The sequence below is a fragment of the Ylistrum balloti genome, unplaced genomic scaffold (genome assembly GCF_031769215.1).
Source record: "Ylistrum balloti isolate Yb309-2 unplaced genomic scaffold, AGI_CSIRO_Ybal_v1 Utg370540, whole genome shotgun sequence".
In the NCBI taxonomy this organism is placed as follows: domain Eukaryota; kingdom Metazoa; phylum Mollusca; class Bivalvia; order Pectinida; family Pectinidae; genus Ylistrum; species Ylistrum balloti.
The window spans coordinates 367,064-390,717 of record NW_026782343.1 but is presented as its reverse complement, the minus strand read 5'-3'; the positions used below and the strand labels follow the sequence as shown (position 1 = coordinate 390,717).

Here is a 23,654-nt window from a genome sequence, read left to right as displayed (position 1 = left end):
ACAGGATGACAGGCAGTAAAACAAAGGTGGGACAGGATGACAGGCAGTTAAACAAAGGTGGGACAGGATGACAGGCAGTTAAACAAAGGTGGGACAGGATGACAGGCAGTTAAACAAAGGTGAGACAGGATGACAAAGGCAGAAAACAAAGGTGAACAGGATGACAAAGGCTTGGCTGATTTTAGGGTAAATTATTGACAGGCAGAAAACAAAGGTGATGACAGGATACAGGCAGATAATTAAATGGTCAAAGATTGCACATAATCAATTTAAGTAAACAAACCTTCTGTATAAGGTATTTTATGTTGTTTAAATGGTTAATGTGGTTGAGCAAAGATTGCACCTAATCAATTTAAGTAAACAAACCTTCTGTATAAGGTAGTTTATGTTGTTTAAATGGTCAAAGATTGCACATAATCCATTTAAGTAAACAAACCTTCTGTATAAGGTATTTTATGTTGTTTAAATGGTCAAAGATTGCACATAATCAATTTAAGTAAACAAACCTTCTGTATAAGGTATTTTATGTTGTTTAAATGGTCAAAGATTGCACCTAATCAATTTAAGTAAACAAACCTTCTGTATAAGGTATTTTATGTTGTTTAAAAAAATGGTCAAAGATTGCACCTAATCAATTTAAGTAAACAAACCTTCTGTATAAATTATTGGGGAAATCATCCTTGATGTAATACCTGTTGTTTAAATGGTCAAAGATTGCACATAATCAATTTAAGTAAACAAACCTTCTGTATAAGGTATTTTATGTTGTTTAAATGGTCAAAGATTGCACCTAATCAATTTAAGTAAACAAACCTTCTGTATAAGGTAGTTTATGTTGTTTAAATGGTCAAAGATTGCACCTAATCAATTTAAGTAAACAAACCTTCTGTATAAGGTAGTTTATGTTGTTTAAATGGTCAAAGATTGCACATAATCAATTTAAGTAAACAAACCTTCTGTATAAGGTATTTTATGTTGTTTAAATGGTCAAAGATTGCACATAATCAATTTAAGTAAACAAACCTTCTGTATAAGGTATTTTATGTTGTTTAAATGGTCAAAGATTGCACATAATCAATTTAAGTAAACAAACTTTCTGTATAAGGTATTTTATGGACCCCTGAAGGTATGAACCTTAGAGGTGCCTTTTTCACCAAATGTTGACCTAGTCTTATGAAATATCTAAAAAGATATTCGAAACGCATCTTGATAGCTCCAAATACACATTGGGTCCTGGTGGTGTTGATTTTTCCTCCGTTTAGGTCTCTTCATTGGTGCTTTGGGCTTAAAGTGTGGAAAACTAAAAAAAACTTCAGTTGACCAAAACTAATTCAAAGGTTAAAAAAGGTTAAAGATGCAACAAGCTTCAGAGAAAATAAAAATAAGTTTTTGTTCGCTAAAATTCTGGTCTTCCCATCTTGACCTAATTAACATATTTGCGCTTCGGTTTAAAGATGTACAATTTGACTAATATTTGAACCATAATTCAACATTGGTTCCCCTTCTCCCAAGGATGCTTTAGATAAAATTCCGTCAAATACCATCATCCCAAAAGAATTTAAAGTGATTCCTCTATTTCACCTCTTCAAACCTACGTCTCTGCCCCTTAGGGTGTCAGACCCACCATTTATACAAAATTGAGTTCTCTTCAAAGCATTCTTCAGACTAAATTTGGATAAAATGCAGTCACTCCTACAGATGGATTTAGAAGAATTTGCTTTATATATCCTCATTTGAGTCCCACCCCTCAAGCATCAGGGTGCTAAGGCTCACCGTTTATACAAAATTGGTTCTGCTTCCTCAAAATCACTTAATTTGGCCAAAAGACCTATCATCAGGTTATATGTATTGGACCAAAATAAAATTAGTTGATCTGGCGTAACCCACCCAACATATTTTTATTTGAAATATAGAATATCAGCCGGTCTGGATGTCGGAAGTGACCAATTTATCAGTCTTAATTGATTACCATACAAGTACGAACTTGTAAACATTTATTTACAACTCAAGCAAAAAAAGAAAACAACAAAAAAGAAATCACACAATGAATAACATCAACATAGCACACAAACTTTTACTCTAAAGATACAGAAGCCCCTTTTTCAGATTTTTATATAATACTCTTGATTTCCCAAATATATTAAACTGTTTAACCAGAAGTTAACCTGATAGAGGCATCAATATTTTCGGGGTCCAATCATGAGGGTACCCACAAGTCATAACCAGTGACGTTTAGTACTTTTTTGTCCAGCACATAGATATATATTCCTAAAACTCAGTTTCCGTAAAATATATATATACCATTTCTATTCCTTTTATAGAGTCATTAACCTGTCTTACCGACTGACAAGGTTAACAATAGTTCTAACATTTCCAAACGTAATATACTGGAATACACACTATCCACACACTTCGGAATAATCTGATTCACATACTATTAGCGTATTTGCATTCTTATTAACTCAAGTTCAGCTTTTGGTAATAAATGAACTCCAGTTAACTTCATCTGGAACACTCTGGACTCACCATCCTAGTTCAGAGAAACACGGCACACAGCCTGAAGGACACACAGTCCGACATACAGCATACATCTGTATGGACACACAGTCCTGAACAAAATATAGAGCACACAGCCCAAATGCAGCTCACAGTTTCATGGAAACACAGTCCTTGACAGCTTTGAAGCACACAGCTTAGAAATGTAATAATTACAGGCACACAACCATTAGCACCCATCTAATATAATATCATACTGACAGACACCAGTTCTAAGTTCCCCAATACATCATATCTGGAGTTAGGCATGCAGTCCTCCCAATAGTACTCTGGCAGTGCATGGAATCATGCCTTAAACAAAACCTCCACTATCGAAATTCTGTCTGGTACTGCCCAACCCTACCTGAGGTAACTGACCAAATAACTTGTACTTGCATGCTTAGCTTACTTCACTCATTTTTCCTGAGAACTACCCAATGCACACCCTGGCCTATAGTGACCTTCCAAGTTTCTCCACTCACCTGTGGCCTTGCACATGCATAACAGGTGTACAAATGACCTGTCACAGTTAAGTAAACATTGTAAACTAATAGTAAACATTGTGGCATGGAGTATCCTGACACTAGATATTTTTTCTCATGAAATTATTTTACAGAAATACATAAAAATAGTGAATGATTTAAGTGCCTTTATGAGTTACAATGTTTTGTGGTAGATCCATGTTGGTCTCTTAAGTGACCTAATGTAAGTGTAGTGATAAACTGTGCCAGTCTGTAAATGACAACGCTGAGATATCAAGTAAAATATGGCAGGTAGATGATAACTTAGCTATATTTCAACTACATTGTGTCCAATTTTTGTGGATGCATGTCAGAAACCATGAGAAAAATTGCAAAACAATTAATTCTTTGGAGAATTGAACAATCTAATATATATAGTCACATGCAAAAATCTCTGGCTGAAGCACAAAAGTGTTCTGATATGTTTGTTGAAGTTCCAAGAGACATGGTCATGATTCACATGTGTTAAAAGTTGGAAAATCTTAGGTATTTCAATCTTTATTTTTGAGGGCACTTTTTAAAAAATGTTTTTGCTCTCAAAAGTTAACATGACAAAAATATAGTCAAAATTAAACTTGAAATAAAACAATTCTTATAAATATACAAGAATGACTTCACAATGCCATTGTTGGTCAATTTGTGGCAAAAAAGGCATTATTTTCTAACATACTGTGTTATTGTTTACCAACATTTTTTCCCATCCAGTTTACATCGGTTTAAAAGGTTTTGCAATCTTTCCAATATTCTTATAAGTTTTTATTTAAATCTAGTCATACAAAAATATCAAAAGTTCTTAAATATTGAATACTCAGCGGTCTTTGAAATATGAAAAATTGTGATATCTAGACTTTTGCTAGTAAAGAGTGAATTAAATAATTTTCTGTTTTTTCTTTTTTTTTCTTTAGTCAATTGTGCAAACTAAAAAAACAGCTAATGCATTTCTTAAACATCATATAATTTCTACATTCCACCTGTGAAGCCTATCATTTGTGATTCATGATTTATATGTAGAGAGCCATTAACAAGCTCATTAATTCTGTTTTGATATAGTTAATACTTTTGGTTTATTAATGTTTAAAGTATATAAGTGTATTCTCTAAAAAAAGACCCATTATTTATTTCAAAATTGAGTACCTTCGGTATGAGGCACTGTTAAGAAGCATTTTGGTAAGTTGAACATTTGTATTTGGGGCCCCGCCATTTATACAAAATTGTCTCAACTTCCCAATGGATGCTTCTGACCAAAGATTTAAAGTACCTCAGTTGTTCATGACAAGAAGCTATTTCTAGAGATAAAAAGTTGACGGACGACGCACGCTGTGTCAGCTACACCCTCAGTCGATTGCTTTAGACTAGTTACATACTCTAGTTATAACTTTTCTATGCTAGACTAGTGACGTATAATATTATAGTATTATACGTCCCTGGCTAGACTGCTTTCATTGTATTGTAAAAAAAAGTCTGTTATTACAGCCCCTATATGCCTCTTGTGAAGTGGATAATCTCTATCCAGATATTAACGTTAGTTTTGATTTAAGAGTGCATAGTAGTCAGTTTGAAAGGATTTCACTTATTTGAGTAAAATGTCAATACTCTTAGTTATGAAACACTAATTTTTAATTACAAAACATGTATTTATGTAATATTTTGGCTTAGAGGGTATTAAACATGGCGGCCCTCCGGCATGTGCGCTTTGGTTGTAAGTCAAACTGGATAAATTTGTTCGCCGGTCAAGCCTCATTCGGACATTTTAATGAAAACACGGGAGCTGACAGTGCATTAAATGTAAGCTTTGAATGTTATTTCATTAAGCTTTGTAGTTGTGAGTAATATGGTGTGTGCAACCTTCTAAACTCAAAGCCAAACGTTTTCAGTCAGAAGTAAATTCACGGTGACCTGAATCGCTTCGTTTGTTTATATAGGTAATCTGATCCACATACATTTCAAATGTAAGACTTTAAGTAGAAATTTGAAGGGTCTTTAGATATTAGAACAGGCTCCGAAAGCTTTGTCAAAGCTTGTGATATAAGATAAGACAAAAAACAACAAACTTAGCGTATTGTATGGATATATAACCCAACAGCCCAGCGATTTGATCTTTAGGTTAGTATTCAGATCATGATCGTTGTACATACAGCTTCAAATTCAGTAGACTTGGCAAATTGTCTATAGCTAGTTTCAGGATAAACTATATTTTCAAATAAGAAAGAAGAACTAGTAAATTATTAAATTCTTATTATTGTCGGACTTTACATCAAACGTTTGAAAGGATTGGCACAGTATAATCTTATGAAGTATGATGGGTCTTGGTGTTTCTGATGAAGGATCATGCTTCTTTAGCTCAGTTGCTGGGACCATAGATAGCCACACCAGAGACCCTACTTCAGTTTCTGGTTGAGGCACTCTGTAGAAATATGTAATTTTCTTGTTCCTTCGCTCTGACCCCCAATGGAAATCTCATGGGTTGATTTGGAGTCTGGGGTTGAGATTTAGGAAATTGTTAGTAGTACTAAGGAGGAGGTCGGTTTGGCTCGTACATTATGTTTAATACTTTCATTTTATTGAGTATGCTTCTTTTGCTGAGTTGGTAGAACACTGAATTATTTCACTGGAGATCAGGGTTAGATTTTTGGTTGAGCAATGTATTTTACTCAGGGTTTTCCATAATTTTGCTATTAGTGGACTGTGTAGTGTAAGTAGGAGGCGGGCCAGCCATGTACGTGTAGTCGTTTATGGAACATTATTATGGAACTGGATTGGTGTAGGCGGCCAAATGATCAAAGTAGCTGGTCAAATTAGCCGGTGACCGGCTCTTATGGAAAACTCTGTTACTATCTTTCTTTTTTGTTTACAGAAATCGTTCCCATTAGTCATGACTAGCATAATGACCTGTGTTATCTGCATAAGATTGTTATACTAGGGTCAGCATGACATTTTGTAGCAAAATCTCATTTTATTGAAGTAACATTAAATTTATAGAAATCTTTAGGCCTACTTAAATCAAACCTTAAAGTAACTTCACCTCACATCAAATAACATTGTTGAACAAACATTGGAATACCACACAAGCAACCTGTTAGAAAAGAATATGGAGAGTGGCATGCCACACCAATGACAAACACCAATCACTTCACAGCCTCACAGACATTTTGTAAAAAAAGGCCAACACTACAAGCATGCAGTAAATAACACGCCTCATTTTTCTTAGAAAATCATATGCCACCATGTAACTATAACCACAAACATTCTGATCCCAGCAAATCTCAGAATAAGACATGAACAAAACCAAAACATCCAATCATCCAAGGACACCTACAAATTTAAATCCAAAACAATACACAATGCTCTTGCAGACATCTGCAGCCACAACTTAATTTCCTTGTTATTCATCCCTGAAAAACAAAAGCACATTTTTAATGGAATATTTATGGCAAATTTTTGACAATTGTGTGTCTTTTTGGAATTCTGTGTAATGACTTACGAAATTATTGTCAGCAATCATAAGATCTTCCCTAAGGTCAGTTTGGACAGACAAAACCCCTACCAATATGAAATTTATTTTATTATTAGACTGTCTAGATGTAGCACATTGGACCTAGAATTCCAAGTCACTGACTAGATCAAAGATTTCATGCAAAATCTTGGTGAAGTAAATAGAATGCTGATCACATACATGGCTATGCAGCTGAGAGACAATGAGATTTAATGTCATTTTAATTATGAGGTGACTTGGCACCAGAAACTGCATAAAGTACCAGACAGATTACACAAAATCTATGTACAAGAATTTTGTTTGAAGTGACCTGAACATCTTTGTGAATATTAAAGAGAAAGCTGGTGTAATTATAAGATTTTGATAGTTTCTGTGATAGAGTTGTTTATTTTGCTGTAATAATAATGATAATTATACATGTACTAATTTAGTCAGTCTACTAGACTTTGGAATCAAATGTCACTTGATTTCTTAATTTAACGTTATTCCAGATTTTACTCATTACATTTCAGAGCATTCAGAAAAGATGGTTTCATCCATCAAACTTCAAGAAGTTCCATGCCACTGGTCCTCAGAACCGACTATTAAGTACGGGGCTAATTTCAAGTCATTATGGTGTCAGTCCGACCTGGAGTGTGATTTCAGCACAAAGACAGCGCTACAACAGTACAGATGCCTCTAAGGTAAAATATATATTGTACCATATAACATTCTCCCACCCGTCTTATATAAGGCTTAGGTGCTTGGAAAATGTTGAGCAAATGTTGAAAGCAAAATAACTACATCTATTTAGTTCCTGCTTATCAATGGCAAAAATATGACAAAGTTAAGATTAGATCCCTAATTTTTACATCAGATGGTGAAATTTACACATGTTGAAATAAAACTCATAACGCATTCATAAGTTTGCAAAAACGCTTTTCTTTCATACCAGCATGAAACTAAATATATTTGTATCAAAGCTTATAATTAAAAACAAAAATAACACATAAATTTGTTGATTCAACAACAAATTATTTAAAACAAATCATTACACATAAAAGCTTGCTTGACACAATGTGACATCATTGACAACATCATTTTCAGTCATTCAAAATTCTTTCATGTAGTGAAGTTTTTGTTTACATTATTGAATGACAACAATCCACACACCAAGTGAATATTTAAACAGATATTCCATTCATACTAAAAAGAAGTTGAAAAGACACTTGGCAAGGTGGCATATTGCTAAAGACTCCTTAAACCATTATCAAATGGCTGGAGCTAAATATTTTTATCATCAGAAAATGGTCAAAACAGAAAGCTGCATTTTGCATACTAACAACAAAAAATTAGTTGTTGTATTTTGCATTTAATCAATACCCCAGGTTTATGAGAATACATGGCCCTATAGAAATCTTTCTTTCCAGATATAATTCTTCCATGGTAGCTTTGAGTATAATTGTCCTTCAATTCTGTCAAGTGGCCATCTTGGATATTGAAAATTGCTATATCTTGAGAACTGTTTGAGGGATATTTTCAAACATAATGTGTATTTTTCTCATAATCCCTAGCTAAAAACAAATGACTAACTGCCAACCATCATGGATTTGGCAGTTAAAGATTATTATCTCTATTTCCAAACTTCAAATCATAAGAGTGTAAATAGAGATTAGAAGAAGTAAAAAGATCCCCGATCCCAACTTTTAAAGAAGAAATGACCATCAAACAAGAGCTAGGATCCCAATGAGATTTCTTGTGCTATTTATTAGGTCATTGGACCCAAATGATCATTGATCATGAGCTGAAAATTAAAGGGGATGTTATGGAAAGGAAGCTGACAAATTGTTGTTATTTTTCAGCTTCTTTTCAAGTTCATAATGTCCATTTTTAAACATGATTATAGTTTCCTTGAACAACAGTTAATTCAAACCTCTTGAAGTACAATTGTAGGATTCACCTGGAACTTGTCAAAAAATCCTGAGATGGTCCTGACCAAGTGTTGTTATTTTTCAGGTCAGTCAGAAATTCATTTTAGCTGCCATCTTTAAAAACATACTTCAAACTTCTTTCCCATTTATGCTGGTGTCATTAAGCGGAAAATTGATGTTACAGAAAGGCAGCCAATAAAATGGTGATATTTTTCCTGTGGTTGAGCTGAAATTTTGCAGGAGTGTTTGGGAACTGTTTTGCCTTTACTGATAAAACTATTTTAATCCTTTGATAACTGTTTCTACTGCTGTTATATTCTATTTTTGTTTTTATAGTCAGATGACTGTAGGCCCTTGGACCTTTTTGTCCCACTAAAAACATTGCTTTTTCCAAAACATGTTTAGAAAAATATCTGTATTTGGTTTTGCAATGCCATGAGATTCCATGCTGGCATTGATTATTGGATTATGTTTTTAAATTCACCTGTTTAAAAGCGGTTCATGTCAATATTTAAGGGCATTCATATATTAACATGTATGAATTTGCAGAGTAATGTCCCTTTGACTTATAGAATTTTAGAAAATCTGGCAACAGGTGCTCATTTTCTTAGAGCTGGATTTTGAACTGAAATTTTATATATAGTTGCATTGCTTATGCCAAGTCAGCTTTGATCAACAGACATGGTCAACCAACAGCGGACCCAGTCTGAGAAGTTCCACTCTTGAAAAGTCAATAACACTAATGATAATCTACATACATCTTATGAGTCACATCTAGTTATCTTAAATTTTCTGCTGAAAAGTCTCTTGTTCTTTCTCAGGTGACCCCCGACAGTTCCGGATACATACTTGAGCCGCCAAATCTACCTGATGTTGCCGAGATGACACAGCAGGCTGTAAATGCATTGGGAGAACCAACCCTGGCTAGTATGGGACTAGGCAGCTACTACCCTCCAGGTTTATACCAACAAGGACTTGAGTTTCTTCATGTTGGGATTGGCATGCCATGGTGGGAGGCAATACTTTTGTGTAAGTTTGGCTTTAATGGGAATTTATACCACAGTAGTCTTCAACTCTGATCTGTCAACCTGCAATCAACAGTCAATACTGGAGTTGATTTATCATTTCGTCTGACAACTTACAGTCAGTGATCAACATTTTTGAGTAGATTTATTATCCAATCTGACAACCTGATATAAATTTCATGCATTCTCTTTCTTGCTTAGTTGATAAATATTAATCTTTTGACAAAAATCTACGTTTTACTTGTTAACCACATACATGATTGGTGAAATAAACATGTTCTTAGATTTGTGATACATTTAAGAGTGTTATTTCTAAAAATAAGTCCATTTATATTCCAATTGAAGTTCCAGGAAGCTACAATTGATAGCTGTAATTTTCTTATTTTTTCTTTCTGGCACTTTTTGAAATTCTTGATTTACAGCTACTGTGACAGTAAGATTACTGTCCTTGCCATTGTTGGTTATGTCCCAGAGGTTCTTAACAAATCATCTCAACAATGCGCCACAGTTGACTCGTTTGCAGGATAAGATGAACGAGGCCAAACTAGATGGAAATGATTTAGAGTGTAAGTATCTAAAAATAATCGACATAAGTCACCTTATTCATTTACAAAAATTGGCTAAATTGACGAAGTCTTCTCTTGGTGATCTAACCTGAAGGCTCAGGATGACCTATAATCATTGTATTTCATCTGTTATCGTGGACTATGCATATGCTTTTCACATTTCAAGGTATTAGGGTTGTGATGGGAGGAAATTTAAACATTAACCAAACTTTAATATTTGAGATCTTTTTACGTTTGAGCCATCTTTTCACAAAGTTGTAGGAGTTTTTGTTCACAGTAGTGAAAAATCTAGGTGTATGTATTGCTGTTGAGAGGCTACATTATTTAGCGTGACATTTTCTCTAATGTAAATTGCATTCACTGGACGTGTGATTTTCCAAACTTTGTGAATTAGTTTAATCTTCCACATTGAGTTATTGCATTGGTTATCTGGTTGATATTTGTTAAAAATGGTAATCAATTGATGTCTAAGGCCTGAGCCCATATTCATGAAACCGTTCTCATGCTCAAGCAAGAATGTTGTGCTCAAGCCTTATATCTTGTTTAAGTTCAAAATTAATAAATAAGACTGATTTTGCATAAGATTTTTAACAAATTTTGAAAGGACTTCAAGTCAGAGCTATATTCAGTGTTTATATTTGACATGTGTATTATTTTATATGATTTAGGTGAATTATAAAAAAGTTTGCTTGAGCACAAAATATGGGCCCTGATTTTGCCATAATGAATTATCTCACTTTTTCAGTAAAATACAAAATGCAGTGTTTATATGCAATAATTTGCCAGAGAAAAATTTAATGGAAGGATCAATCAATAAACTACATCAATTATTATGTAGGTCGAGAGTGAAGACAACACGAACGGGTTCGAAACATGTCAACAACTTGATGCACGAATAGATTGTGAATTGGAAAGGAGCTGTTTGTGTTGTCTTCACTCTCGACCTACATTCTACCTTTTTTAGTGAGGACTCAGTTTACTTTTTGTATCCACGGCTGTTCCCGGAAGAATTTACGGAATATCTTCGATTGTAGGATGTTGTGCCTCCATCCCTCGGTGTACATCAATTATTAGTTAGAAGTACAAAACACATGGAAAGCAAGACAAATTGTAATTCTATCACAATTTTTTCTAGACTGACAAGATTAGTTACCGTCTTCATGTTTAGTATGAGGGCACATAGTATGAGGAAGTACATGGCACCGAGTGAAAAAAAAATGCTATTTTCTATTTTCTGGTTTATTTTGAACTGAATTTGAGCCATTTAAAATGAGAAAAAATCAATATAGCATACCTGCATAGATCCATTCCATGTGGAAATGTAAACTTGCTTTGCATGATTGATCATAGCCCAAGGACATCCCTTGAAAATTGCTACTGTTGTTGCCTAGATGACATTCATTGTAACTTTGTCCTTTGTATGTTTGAAACACAGAATTCAGGAAAAAAAATGTCATTCTATTCCACAAATTGAATGCTTAAACTCTCTCTACTGACATAGTTTGAAAACACAGTGTTAGAGAGTGGGCCCAGTTCTACCACAGTGCCTTATTGCATTAGACATAATGGTGTGTGGCCTCACAGATTGTACAGGTAGCCCCCATCTTTCTTCATTTCCAAACATTGATCATTAGTTGTAGGTATACCTGTTTGCTTCCATCAATATTAACTTTATGGGAAGATGTGAACCTTACGTGTAAGTCTAAGCCTACTTATATAATCGGGACAAATTGTAGGTTTTTTTGTTTTGGTTTTCCTTTTTCTGTCTGGAATGGCTAGTGACAGTATTTGATGCAAAGTGCCCATACATTTGTATGTCCATCTTGCTCAAGGGTTAACAGTCGACTATGCCATATTGTAATTTAAACCAAGATCGGAAACATTGTGAAACATCAAGATTTTGACCAAAACTCCTCATTTCATCCCTTATACTTTCTTAAATTCCACTAGGGAGATTCTAAGATGATCGTTACCAAGTTTTATTATTTTTTAGGTCAGTCCAAAATCCAATATGGCTATTGCATTGAAAAAACAAATTTTAAACAAGTTCGACAAGTGCTGGTGCCATTGATCTGAAAATTAATGTGGATGTTAAAAAGATAAAACCTGTTATAGCTTTTTTGAACTGAAATTTTGTGGGAATGTTGAGCACCTGATATAAGGAGTGTTTTTCTCTTTACTGCCAAAATATTCTTTCTGATGGCTTGAGTCTACACCTCTATATATTTTATTTACTTTCAGTTGCAAGAGCTCAAATTCAGTTGCAAAAGTTTATGAAGAAGACAAAAACCAATCCTCTGAAGACTATGGTATTTCCGTTAGTACAGGTACTTATGTTATATAGATAATCATATGTAACATTTACTCAGTAAAAATAGACATAGAGCGACAGATTTATACTGTAAATCACTTCAATGTCATGAAGACCTTCTCTTCAGACATATTTCAGTGTACATGATCTCAAAAATGGTGATCTAGATATAACTTTAAATTTACAAATACTGAGCTTTTACATACAGTATAAGGACTCTGATATCATTACCGAACCGAATCAGCGTGGATGTCATCAAGAATTATTTCTGTACAAATAATTGCAAGGCATTCGATATTGACTCTCTTCGTGTATTAACAGGAAAATAAATCCCCAAATATAAGTGATTTACAGTACAATCTAGTTACACTGTGGTACATGTATATATTCCAGTAGACACTAGTTACACTGTGGTACATGTATATATTCCAGTAGACTCTAGTTACACTGTGGTACATGTATATATTCCAGTAGACTCTAGTTACACTGTGGTACATGTATATATTCCAGTAGACTCCAGTTACACTGTGGTACATGTATATATTTCAGTAGATTCCATTACACTGTGGTAAATGTATATATTTCAGTAGACTCCAGTTACACTGTGGTACATGTATATATTCCAATAGACTCCAGTTACACTGTGGTACATGTATATATTCCAGTAGACTCCAGTTACACTGTGGTACATGTATATATTCCAGTAGACTCCAGTTACACTGTGGTACATGTATATATTCCAGTAGACTCCAGTTACACTGTGGTACATGTATATATTCCAGTAGACTCCAGTTACACTGTGGTACATGTATATATTCCAGTAGACTCCAGTTACACTGTGGTACATGTATATATTCCAGTAGACTCCAGTTACACTGTGGTACATGTATATATTCCAGTAGACTCCAGTTACACTGTGGTACATGTATATATTCCAGTAGACTCCAGTTACACTGTGGTACATGTATATATTCCAGTAGACTCCAGTTACACTGTGGTACATGTATATATTCCAGTAGACTCCAGTTACACTGTGGTACATGTATATATTCCAGTAGACTCCAGTTACACTGTGGTACATGTATATATTCCAGTAGACTCCAGTTACACTGTGGTACATGTATATATTCCAGTAGACTCCAGTTACACTGTGGTACATGTATATATTCCAGTAGACTCCAGTTACACTGTGGTACATGTATATATTCCAGTAGACTCCAGTTACACTGTGGTACATGTATATATTCCAGTAGACTCCAGTTACACTGTGGTACATGTATATATTCCAGTAGACTCCAGTTACACTGTGGTACATGTTTGTATTCAAGTCAAATTGATAGATATTCTCAAAGTCATACATGTACCTGCTACATGAATGTAATTATGTCTTAACTTCACACATTATAGATATTATCATAGCATGTAATGATCTTCCTATTTCTTAATTTTTCTTTCAGATGCCAATATTTGTATCTATATTCATCGGCCTAAGGAAAATGGCATACTATCCTGTGGAGAGTATGTCGACTGGAGGTCTGTGGTGGTTTACTGACTTGACAGTGTCTGATCCCTATTTCATCCTGCCCATCCTCACTTCAGCAACACTTCTTCTCTCAATTGAGGTAATGTGGTAGATACTCGCAACAAATGATATTTCACGTTATACAGAGTTACTTTTATTGAATTTCAACTTTAGTTTGTTTCGTCTGTCAATATAAAAGGTGGGCTGAACATTAATTTTTGTGGTCATAGCTCAAGGTGTCAGGGTCAATGTTTGAAGGTCAAAAGTTCTACTTCATCACTTACAGGTATCCTTGTTGATTCCTGGTGGAGAGACGGTTCATATCTAAATAAGTACAACCAAGCGTTGTGTAATATTGCTTATATGTGTGATATTGTCATCTCCACCACATCTAGATAATCACTAGAGAATTGTTTGTTTGTTGGAGTGCCTTTATGAGGCAGGGTCTCCTTGTTATCGCTGGTGGCTTCCTCAGTAAACAACACACAAAGAAACTCATCAATCATGTGCAATTAGTCTTAATTAACTCGCCCAAGGACACAACCGTATCAGCATAGACTAGTCCATTTCTTAGTTTCATGAGAACCATGCACCGAATAGCAAACAAGAGTGAAAGGGGATTAAGAGATTGTAAAAAATCATGTGGAACTTGTTACTGTATTTGTTTGATGTGATAAATTCATTCAGGAGATTCAGATATTTCATTCCATTTACAGTTGGGAAGTGATGGGATTTCCAGTAAGACCTCAACTACAGCCGCTCGATATTTTATGAGAGGTGTTCCAATTGTTATGATACCTATCATGATGACATTTCCAGCGGTAAGCGATCTATACATTCAGGTTTTTCAAACTGACACACAAGGTTAGTGGGGCATATTGTTGTCTGTCAGTCTGCTCCAAACCAACAATGCATGGGACATTGGTATTTGTCCAGTCTGATCTGACCATGGTAATTGTTGTTGTTTGGGAAACCACTTACCAGTCGTAAACAAATTGTAATATTTTTACTCTCAAAAACAAAACACAATTTGCAATATGATACAACACGTCTGTAATATTATTTTGTATTATTAAGTGTATCACCATATTAACATTGACAGATAGCTTTACTGAAATATGCATCTAAAGAGGTTAATTAATACCTATAAGAAGGAAATCCTTATTTGTTGATCAACAGCCTGGATATGTAAATTTTGCCTCTTAGATGATAAACGCGGTCGCCTGTAAACAAAAATGGCTTCTTGCTGGATCGGTTGCGACAATGTTGGCGTTAATGTCACTTGTTTCATAATTTTAAATTGACTTAGAATTATCAAATAACATTTGCCATATCCATAACAAAATCCTGGGCTGAAAAACAGGACTTTACATACCGTGTCACTACTGTCACTGTCATTTCTAGTCACTACTGTCGCTGTCATTTCTAGTCACTACTGTGGCTGTCATTTCTAGTCACTACTGTCACTGTCATTTCTAGTCACTTCTGTCGCTGTCATTTCTAGTCACTACTGTCGCTATCATTTCTAGTCGACATCATGTTTTGATATTTACAAAAAGAACTGCCTTGTTTTCAATTAAATTGCACGATGAATAACAAAATTAAAGTTTTTACCAAGATGTGCCTTTAATTTTTCTGGATGAGCACATGAGAGGGATTTTAGTTATCCTTGGGATAACAATGCTAGTCTTTCATTTCAGCTGGTTTCAGTTGTTTCCAGCTGTGGTTGGATAATCCCTTATTTTTCTTGTAATATGGTATAATATACCTCTGTTGTCACAGCTAACTTCCTTTCTTAAACATTTACCTTTCTGTACTGTATTTTGTCTTTTTTATTTCAGGCTTTGAATGGCTATTGGCTTACGTCAAATGTATGTGGACTAGTGCTTACAACATTTCTTAGACAAGAGTATGTTCGAACATTTTTCAAAATCCCCAAGAAAATCAAACACCCAGTCAAAGAGGCAGACAAGAAACCATTCAAGCAGATTATGAAAGATGGTAGGTTAAGTTGTATAAATGTGTGGTCAGTTTTAGCTCTGAAGAACACGTGAGTATATGCTGTGATGTTACATCCACCATCATTCTTCTGTTGTCAAGGTGATGGATCTGTATCTTCATGAAGTAAATTACTCAAATGCATTACATGGACCAATTTCCAATGTCATTAGGATCAAATATGTTTGTTGACAAAAATCCATGTCTGTTTATATTGTGGTTATATTGGGTCAGCATAGTTATGGTGTAAACGATCACACAGCTGTATTTCTTTCACTCAATGTTCTGTTTCTGTAATGCACAGAAGCCAACTACCGATATGAAGGTCATTGTTGCTTGCAAAGTCAAACACATATTAGGAAGAACGGCTTTCAACATTTATTTGAAATTCAATGTGTTTGAACATCACGAAATAAAACCTGTTTTTTCAGTCACTAAGCTAGTAATGTAATAGTGCCTTTTGCTAAAGAGAAGCTCTCCATTTAAATCCTTTTTCTGTTACTATGGATAAAAAAATAAAAATAAAAAATTCTACTTTTCTTGGACCAGTGTTCGGAAACCATTCAAGATTATTACTCAAAACATGTACGGAATTCAAACTAGTACTCTAGTAGTGCCCATTGCTATGGGAAGCTTTCCATTTAAGCACTTTTTCTGTTACCATGGAAACAGATTGACTGAATAACAATTTTCAGTTTTTCCAGACCCGTGCTCTGAAACTGTACAAGATAATAACTCTAATAGAAATATTATAATTCATTAAGCTAGTAATGTAGTAGTGCTTTTTGCTGTCGGGAACTTCTCCATTTAATAACATTTTGTGTTACCAAGGAAACCGGTAGAATAACAAATTTCAGTTTTTTTCGGAGCAGTGTTCTGAAAAACATTCCAGATAAGTACTTGAAACTTTGTACAGCTATCAAGCTAGTAATCTTCTAGAAGTTCTTCATGTCAATACTTTCAGTTGTATAGAACAATTAGAAATAATGAATAGAAATTTAACTTGTTGATTACGTAACCATTGTATTAAAGAATGATGCCATGGCAGGGATGATTAACAGGTGATCAGCTTGGATACTTACTTTGAAAGTTTGTTATTTCTTGAAAGACATTTTCTCAGATTTCTTATGTAGAGTCCTCTTGGTCCCTGGATGTGCTGCTTTATTTTTTGGACTGATCAGAGAAACAAAAATCAGCGACAGGCAACCATGTTTGATTTGAGAGTTAAAGATTGTTATTGCTATATAATTAAGAGCAAAAACAGAGGAATGAGGATGAGGGAAAAGATCAAACTTTTGAAGAACAAATCAAAATTTGACAATGGTAGGCACCAATATTATTCGGGGATGTCTTGTCTTTGTATGGTGAGATATTGTTACCTTTAAGCGGTAAGAAAAATTCCAGATGAATCATTGATAAATTATTCATCATTATTTTAACTTCCAGCTTTGGCAGAAAGTAGAAGGAAGAAGAAAGCAAAGAATAGAGTAACGGAGAAAAAGGACAATTTTAAGAAAGCTGGTGCAGGACCATTAACAAAGACTTATGCAACAGATCCAACTTTAAAGAAAAATATAAAACAGAGGGCACATTAAGCCATTTAATGTTAATGAACAGATATTAACTTATATATATCATAAGCTGTACTAACAGTGACATCATCATGACAGACACAGAGGTACACCAACAGTGACATCATCATCACAGACACAGAGGTACACCAACAGTGACATCATCATCACAGACACAGAGGTACACCAACAGTGACATCATGTTGCTGGATTGAAAACACAACAAGACTAGATGACAGTTACCTTACCCCTCTTTAGACCTGTTACCATCCTGAATCACCAAACTCACAGAATTGCTCGCTCCTGAATGTATCTAATTTGGTTTCATTCACTTCATGTTAAATATTTTGATATTTAAGTAAAATACCTGATGTAGAAATTAAGAAATACATAATTATCATTACAGTCTCCAGAAGCATGATTTGTTTACATCATGTTCATATTTGTTTGTGGTGAAATACTAGCCACAATATACCAATTGCCTAGAAAGAACTTGTCTTAAGCTTGATTGGTTGAGTGTCAGACTAGTACTCTAAGGGTCCTGTGTTCAAATCTTAGCGGAGGCGTTGAAATAATTAACGACTCTGTGATGTGTAATTACATATGTGTATTTATTATAAGAGCAAACTGATTTTCTGTAAAATGGTATATATTCCTGGAGGTCAGTTATAGTGGTTTCCTTGATATCTGTTGATATATGAATTTGTAGACTAAGAGTATTCACAAAATCAAGAAAAAAATCTCCCATGAAAATTGATTACTTCACAATGTCACTTCAAATGTGTAGATACGTCAGTATTAGCAAAGCTTGGAGACTGAAGGCAGTGATATTTCATACTTGTTTGATATGTTTATAGTTGTATCAAATGCTATTAACAATTTGTGATTTTTTTTTAACCTGGTGAATATACATGTTACCATCCAGAATCTTATCTTCATGCAATGTCTTTCCATCCTAAGTGACTGCTGAGACCTAAAGTATATAACTTTATGTCTGATTTACAATACATATGCATGTTGGCTGGCATCTCAGTTTCTAATTTGAGCAAAGCTTTACAACAAATCCAAACACAGTGTATGAGTGAACAACTGAACAATAATTTGAGAAATATTGTAATTCAGAATGGAATAAATTGATGTTAAAACCATAAAAGACATGTAGAAACAAACATCTGTATTATAGATGATAAAGTGATCCCAGGTAACGATTCTAAAGATTACTTTCATATGTGACAAGCCAGTGCTTGAGATTGTGATATATAAAGACTTACTATGAAGTGAAGTTTGACACATTTAATGTCAGGTGGAATCTTGTTGAGAAATTGTAATTATGAAATTGTCAAAAAATAATAAAATGTTGAGAAGTTAGTTTTTGTCTATTTTCTTTCTTCATAACCATTTATTTGCTAATGGAATTGAGATACCCTAACAGTACTAAACATTTTTTTTAATCTTTTCAGTATCAAAAATAACAGGTATGACTTTATTTTGATTCAATGGTCAATGCATCTTCCCAATTATTTCGGTCAATGCTGATTTTTCTTGATGCCTCCAAGGATTTAGTCCCTTTGCATCACTGGTGATTCTGAGGACAAAACAAGTATATGTTGTGGTTTAATTCATTATTCAAAACTTCTAGCAAAAGGTGTTATTCACTTGTCGTTTGTACACCCTATATACAGATTGACATAACTTCAGGGTGATTCAAAATCTTATTGGAAGATGAAACTTAAAATTGTTTTACGAGTCTGAAACCAGTTGACCAGTAAGGTCAGGGTGATCTAGCTTTATCCATCATAGACAGCATAAACCAACGATAAATAAATAATATGATAACAATACTCTTCAAACCATGGCACATATGAAGTCAGACCTGTCTAAAAAGGCCACTCAAGGGAGCAGAGAAAGGTGGCCTTTATACACAGGTTCAATTACTCTGAATTGCATTAGATCAGAAACCTAAAAAGCATCCTTTAGAGGTTTGGCTGTTTTCTTGTATTCAAACCACACCAGAGTTTATATTTTGCAAAGAGATCGTGAAAGCGACGTTTGAAAATTGTCTATATTATTCAACATATGTCAGTCTGCATTCATTATCTGTCATGAGAACTTTGGAATTCCAAGAAATGCCCTGGGAATTTCATGATCAATGATGGAATCCCCTGTATTTAAGCCATCAATGCTGTCCTTTAGTCTCCGATGCTTGCGTATTCACAATAAATGAAGTGAGCAGAAAAAATCTATGTTGATCGCCTAAGTATAGGATCACACTCTTCTTTCTCCAAATTATCCTGATGGTCTGTCGAAATTCTTATATTGGTCTAGAGTCGATGAACTCCAGAATAATTCTGATTCTTCCACAAATTTAGAAACATTTAAAGATGATACAGGGGCTGATTGGTTAGTTATAAGCCTAGCATTGAAGAAGTTAAGCAGGGATTTCCTTTTTCAGTTCTATTTTTTCCTGACTAACTAAGGCTGTGTACCTGAAGACTGGTGTCATTCGGTCAGTTTATGTTGAAGAGGTAGCACTCTAAAGTAAACAAGGTAAGTGACTTTTGCGAAATGGACAAATCCCGTGAAAGAGCAGTGATTCAGTATTTGCTGAAGGTGTAACACCTTAGGAATATCCATACTGATATGGCAGCAACGCTAGGGAATAATGCCTCCCGTATGCAACAGCAAAAAGGTGGGTGGCGGAATTTAAATGTGGCAGGCAGAGCCTTGGGGATGACACCCATCCTGGAAGGCCTGTCACTGGTGCACAACCGGATATGGTCAATAAAGTCTGTTATATTGTAATGGCCGACAGGCGAGTTGTAGAGAGATACATAGCCATTACAGTTGGGATTGCACAAGAAAGAGTATATTCTGTTCTTACGGAAGATCTTGCAATGAGAAAGGTCTCATCCTGCTGGATACCAAGACTTCTGATATTTTCATATTTTCGCGTTTCGGAGAATAGCGGAAAATAATTGTCCTATAGGTACGGTATTCGGGTATCTTCGTGAGAGTTGTATGGTCCAATGGCAGTGCGACGCGTTGTCCGCACGTGCAAGTTAAGAAAGTGTGTAAGGGTAGGCGAGGTATCGGGCATTCTAGCCGTGGACACCCACAAGTACAGTCAAGAAAAATGGACCCGGCATCATTGGAAAACAAATTGCAAGAGCGCATTTCTGCTTCCCAGCACGACATGTTAGGCCAGCTCGAAACTATGTTAAGTTGGAAACTGGACTCTTTCAGAACAGAAATACAGGATTCCCAACGTCAGTTATCGGCAGACCAAATCTCAAAATTTGTGGAATTGAACACTCATTCTTATTCGTTCAGACATAAAGGCAACGAGGAGCAGTTCAAAGTTAACACCAAGGTTGTTGCTAAGTTGCAGGAGGCTCACTCTAGCATAGTTGAACAGCAGGATTTGGTTACGGCGGCCGACAAAATAACCGAGGGTATGAACATTTTAAAGTACAGGCAGAAACTCATAAGGTTAGCGGATTCTTCTGAAACGGGGTGGAAAATCGTAGCGGAATATGAGGCTAATGAGCTGGCTGAGGATTCAGACGATGAAAAACAGAGGGCGGAAATCAGGGCTCAAAGGAAAGTAAAGGCACGGAGACAATCCAGGCAGAGGCGGTTCTCCCCGTACGGCGCCCCTCGACCACAGGGACCTGGAGACTTGTCACACGTGGACGCGACAAAACCGACGATTCCGGCGCATAACAGGAGGCCAGGACTATGTTACTCTTGTGGAAAGCCAGGACACTGGAGGATAGAGTGTCAGCAGCAGCAACGTAGCGTTGGACAGGGACCAGACAATATAAGTATTCATGTTTTTCCTGAAGGGAGAGTGTCTGTGTCCAATATTTTTGTAGCGAGCGTTGAGTGTGGTTTTACTACAGCGGTAGTAAAAACAGCTGATCAGCATGTTGGGTCAGAGGTCAGGTCACCTATTGGAATGTTACGGCGAGCGTTTTATGAATGGGAGCGCATTGATGCGTGTCCAGTAGTACTCGATATTATACGGTACGGGTATAAGTTACCTTTGTATCAGATTCCGGACGTCATAGTTCTCGGAAATAACAAGTCAGCAAGAGATAATGCTTCATTTGTGAGAAACGAAATCCTGAGTTTGTTAGAGAAAAGGTGTATTTCGGAAGTCACGGTCAGGCCAAGGGTAATAAATCCTTTAACGGTGGCTGGTAATACCAAAAAGTTGAGGTTAGTTTTGGATTGTAGGCACGTCAACCCATGTCTTCATAAGTTCAGATTTCGGTTTGAGCATTCAGCCGTTGCTTTAGAGCTGTTGAGAAAAGGAGATTGGTTGTTTTCTTTCGATTTGAAATCTGCTTACCATCATATTGAGATTTTTTCCGATCACAGAGAATATTTAGGATTTAGTTGGGATTTCGGTGGGGTCACGAAATACTTTGTTTTCAATGTTCTGCCATTCGGGCTTTCAACTGCAAGTTACGTATTTTCCAAGGTTACGAGGGAGTTGATAAAGTATTGGAGATCCAAAGGTCAAAAGGTCATAATGTACTTGGACGACGGTTTAGGAGGCCACCGCCTGCAGGAACAGGCGCTGAAGTTGAGCAATGAAGTAAAGGTGGATTTAAACCGTTTCGGTTTTTTAATAGCTGATGAAAAATGTAGCTGGAAGCCATGTTTAGAGGCAGATTGGTTAGGTTTGGTTTGGAAGATGGGCGAAGGGAAGGTTTATATAACCGAAAAGAGATTGAGTAAGCTTGAATGCAGTTTAAGGGCCGTATTGGCAAGTCAGGGCGGTGACGCAAAGGGCGTTACCGCACGAGCTTTGGCGGGCGTGGTCGGTCAGATTATATCCATGAAAGTTGGTATAGGTCCCGTTACAAGGCTTATGACAAGATACATGTATGCCAACGTTTTAGCGAAGGCCAGTTGGGACTCTTGTATCTATATCAAGAGTGACGCTGTGTTTGAGGTAAGATTTTGGTTGGAGAATGTTCGTAGTTTGAACGGACGTGTCATTGAGCAGCCAAAGTCGCATGACGTGGCGGTTTTTAGCGACGCCTCCGGTATAGGGTACGGAGGTTATATGTTGAATGTCAATGACAGTGAAGTACTAGGGGTGTGGTCCGAGGCCGAGAAGGCAGAGAGCTCTACATGGCGAGAGCTGGAGGCTGTGAGACGCATAATGAGAACGTATGACGAAAGCCTGGTAGGGCGTAAGGTGTTATGGTACACTGATAACCAAAATGTGGCTAGTATATTGGTGTACGGTAGCAAAAAGTGTCGTTTGCACGCACAGGCTAGAGATGTTTTTGGAATGTGTTCAGGAAAGAACATCGAGTTGATTTCGGCCTGGATCCCAAGGGGAGATAATCTGGTGGCTGATTTGTAGAGCAAAGCCGGAGATTCAGAGGATTGGGGTATTAAGCCGTCAATTTTCAATTTTTTTAATAAGGCTTGGGGCCCTTTTTCGGCGGATAGATTCGCAAGTCCCTATAACGCAAAATGCGAGATTTTTAATTCCCAATGGTGGTGTCCGGGTACTTCAGGTATAGATGGCCTTATGCAACCCTGGGGTGGGCTTAATAACTGGTTGGTTCCCCCTCCTAGGTTGGTGCCGAAAGTCGTCAATAAAATGATAGATGAAAAGGCTAAGGGGACTTTGATAGTGCCTTATTGGAAATCGGCTCCGTTCTGGCCTGTTTTGGCTCCCTTAGGCGGAAGTTTTGCTAGTTTTATTAAGGAGCATATAATATTGCCCGCAAACGCGGTAGTCAAGGGGAAGGGAAGAAACGGGATTTTTGAGAAAGGTGGGGTAAAAATGGTGGCATTAAGAATAGCATTTTGATTACAAACAGTTGTTTCTGTTTTGTTTGCAGGCTGAAAGCTGACGTCTACGATTCAGGCGGCAGTGGAATCTGAAGGCCCGCTTTCTCCACGGTTACTTAAGTTATCTGGAAAAATGTCCCAATATTTGCTGCAAGCCAGGAGTGAATCTACAGTATCCAAATACTTTTCATATTTCCGGAAGTGGGAGGATTTTATTGTGCGAGAGCACGCGTGTGCATTACCGGCCCAACCAATACACGTGGCCTTATATGTGTCTTACCTGTTGGACAAAGGGAGTTCTTACAACGTCGTCAACGCCGCTGTATATGCAATCAAATGGGCCCACAGCATTAGTAGCTTGCCTGATCCATCCTACAGAGAA

The 23,654-nt window shown here is 36.1% G+C and overlaps 1 protein-coding gene across 1 annotated transcript; it reads left to right on the top strand.

The window, feature by feature from the left end:
* The first annotated feature begins 4,724 nt into the window (after positions 1 to 4,724).
* LOC132556016 (mitochondrial inner membrane protein OXA1L-like) lies at positions 4,725 to 18,820 on the top strand. Its single transcript, XM_060220408.1, has 9 exons — positions 4,725 to 4,841; positions 7,062 to 7,232; positions 9,281 to 9,488; positions 9,907 to 10,050; positions 12,292 to 12,377; positions 13,819 to 13,983; positions 14,600 to 14,704; positions 15,725 to 15,884; positions 17,328 to 18,820. Exons 1-9 carry the CDS (start codon positions 4,725 to 4,727, stop codon positions 17,474 to 17,476), a joined length of 1,305 nt encoding a protein of 434 aa, XP_060076391.1. The 3' UTR covers positions 17,477 to 18,820.
* The last annotated feature ends 4,834 nt before the right edge of the window (positions 18,821 to 23,654 follow it).

What these genes read in the sequence shown, in the direction of transcription:
- LOC132556016 (XM_060220408.1), top strand. Translation starts at nt 4,725, where the DNA reads ATGGCGGCCCTCCGGCATGTGCGCTTTGGTTGTAAGTCAAACTGGATA. An exon ending in CACTTCTTCTCTCAATTGAG is followed by an intron (nt 13,984 to 14,599) that starts GTAATGTGGTAG and finishes TTCCATTTACAG; the next exon opens with TTGGGAAGTGATGGGATTTC. An exon ending in TCATGATGACATTTCCAGCG is followed by an intron (nt 14,705 to 15,724) that starts GTAAGCGATCTA and finishes TTTTTATTTCAG; the next exon opens with GCTTTGAATGGCTATTGGCT.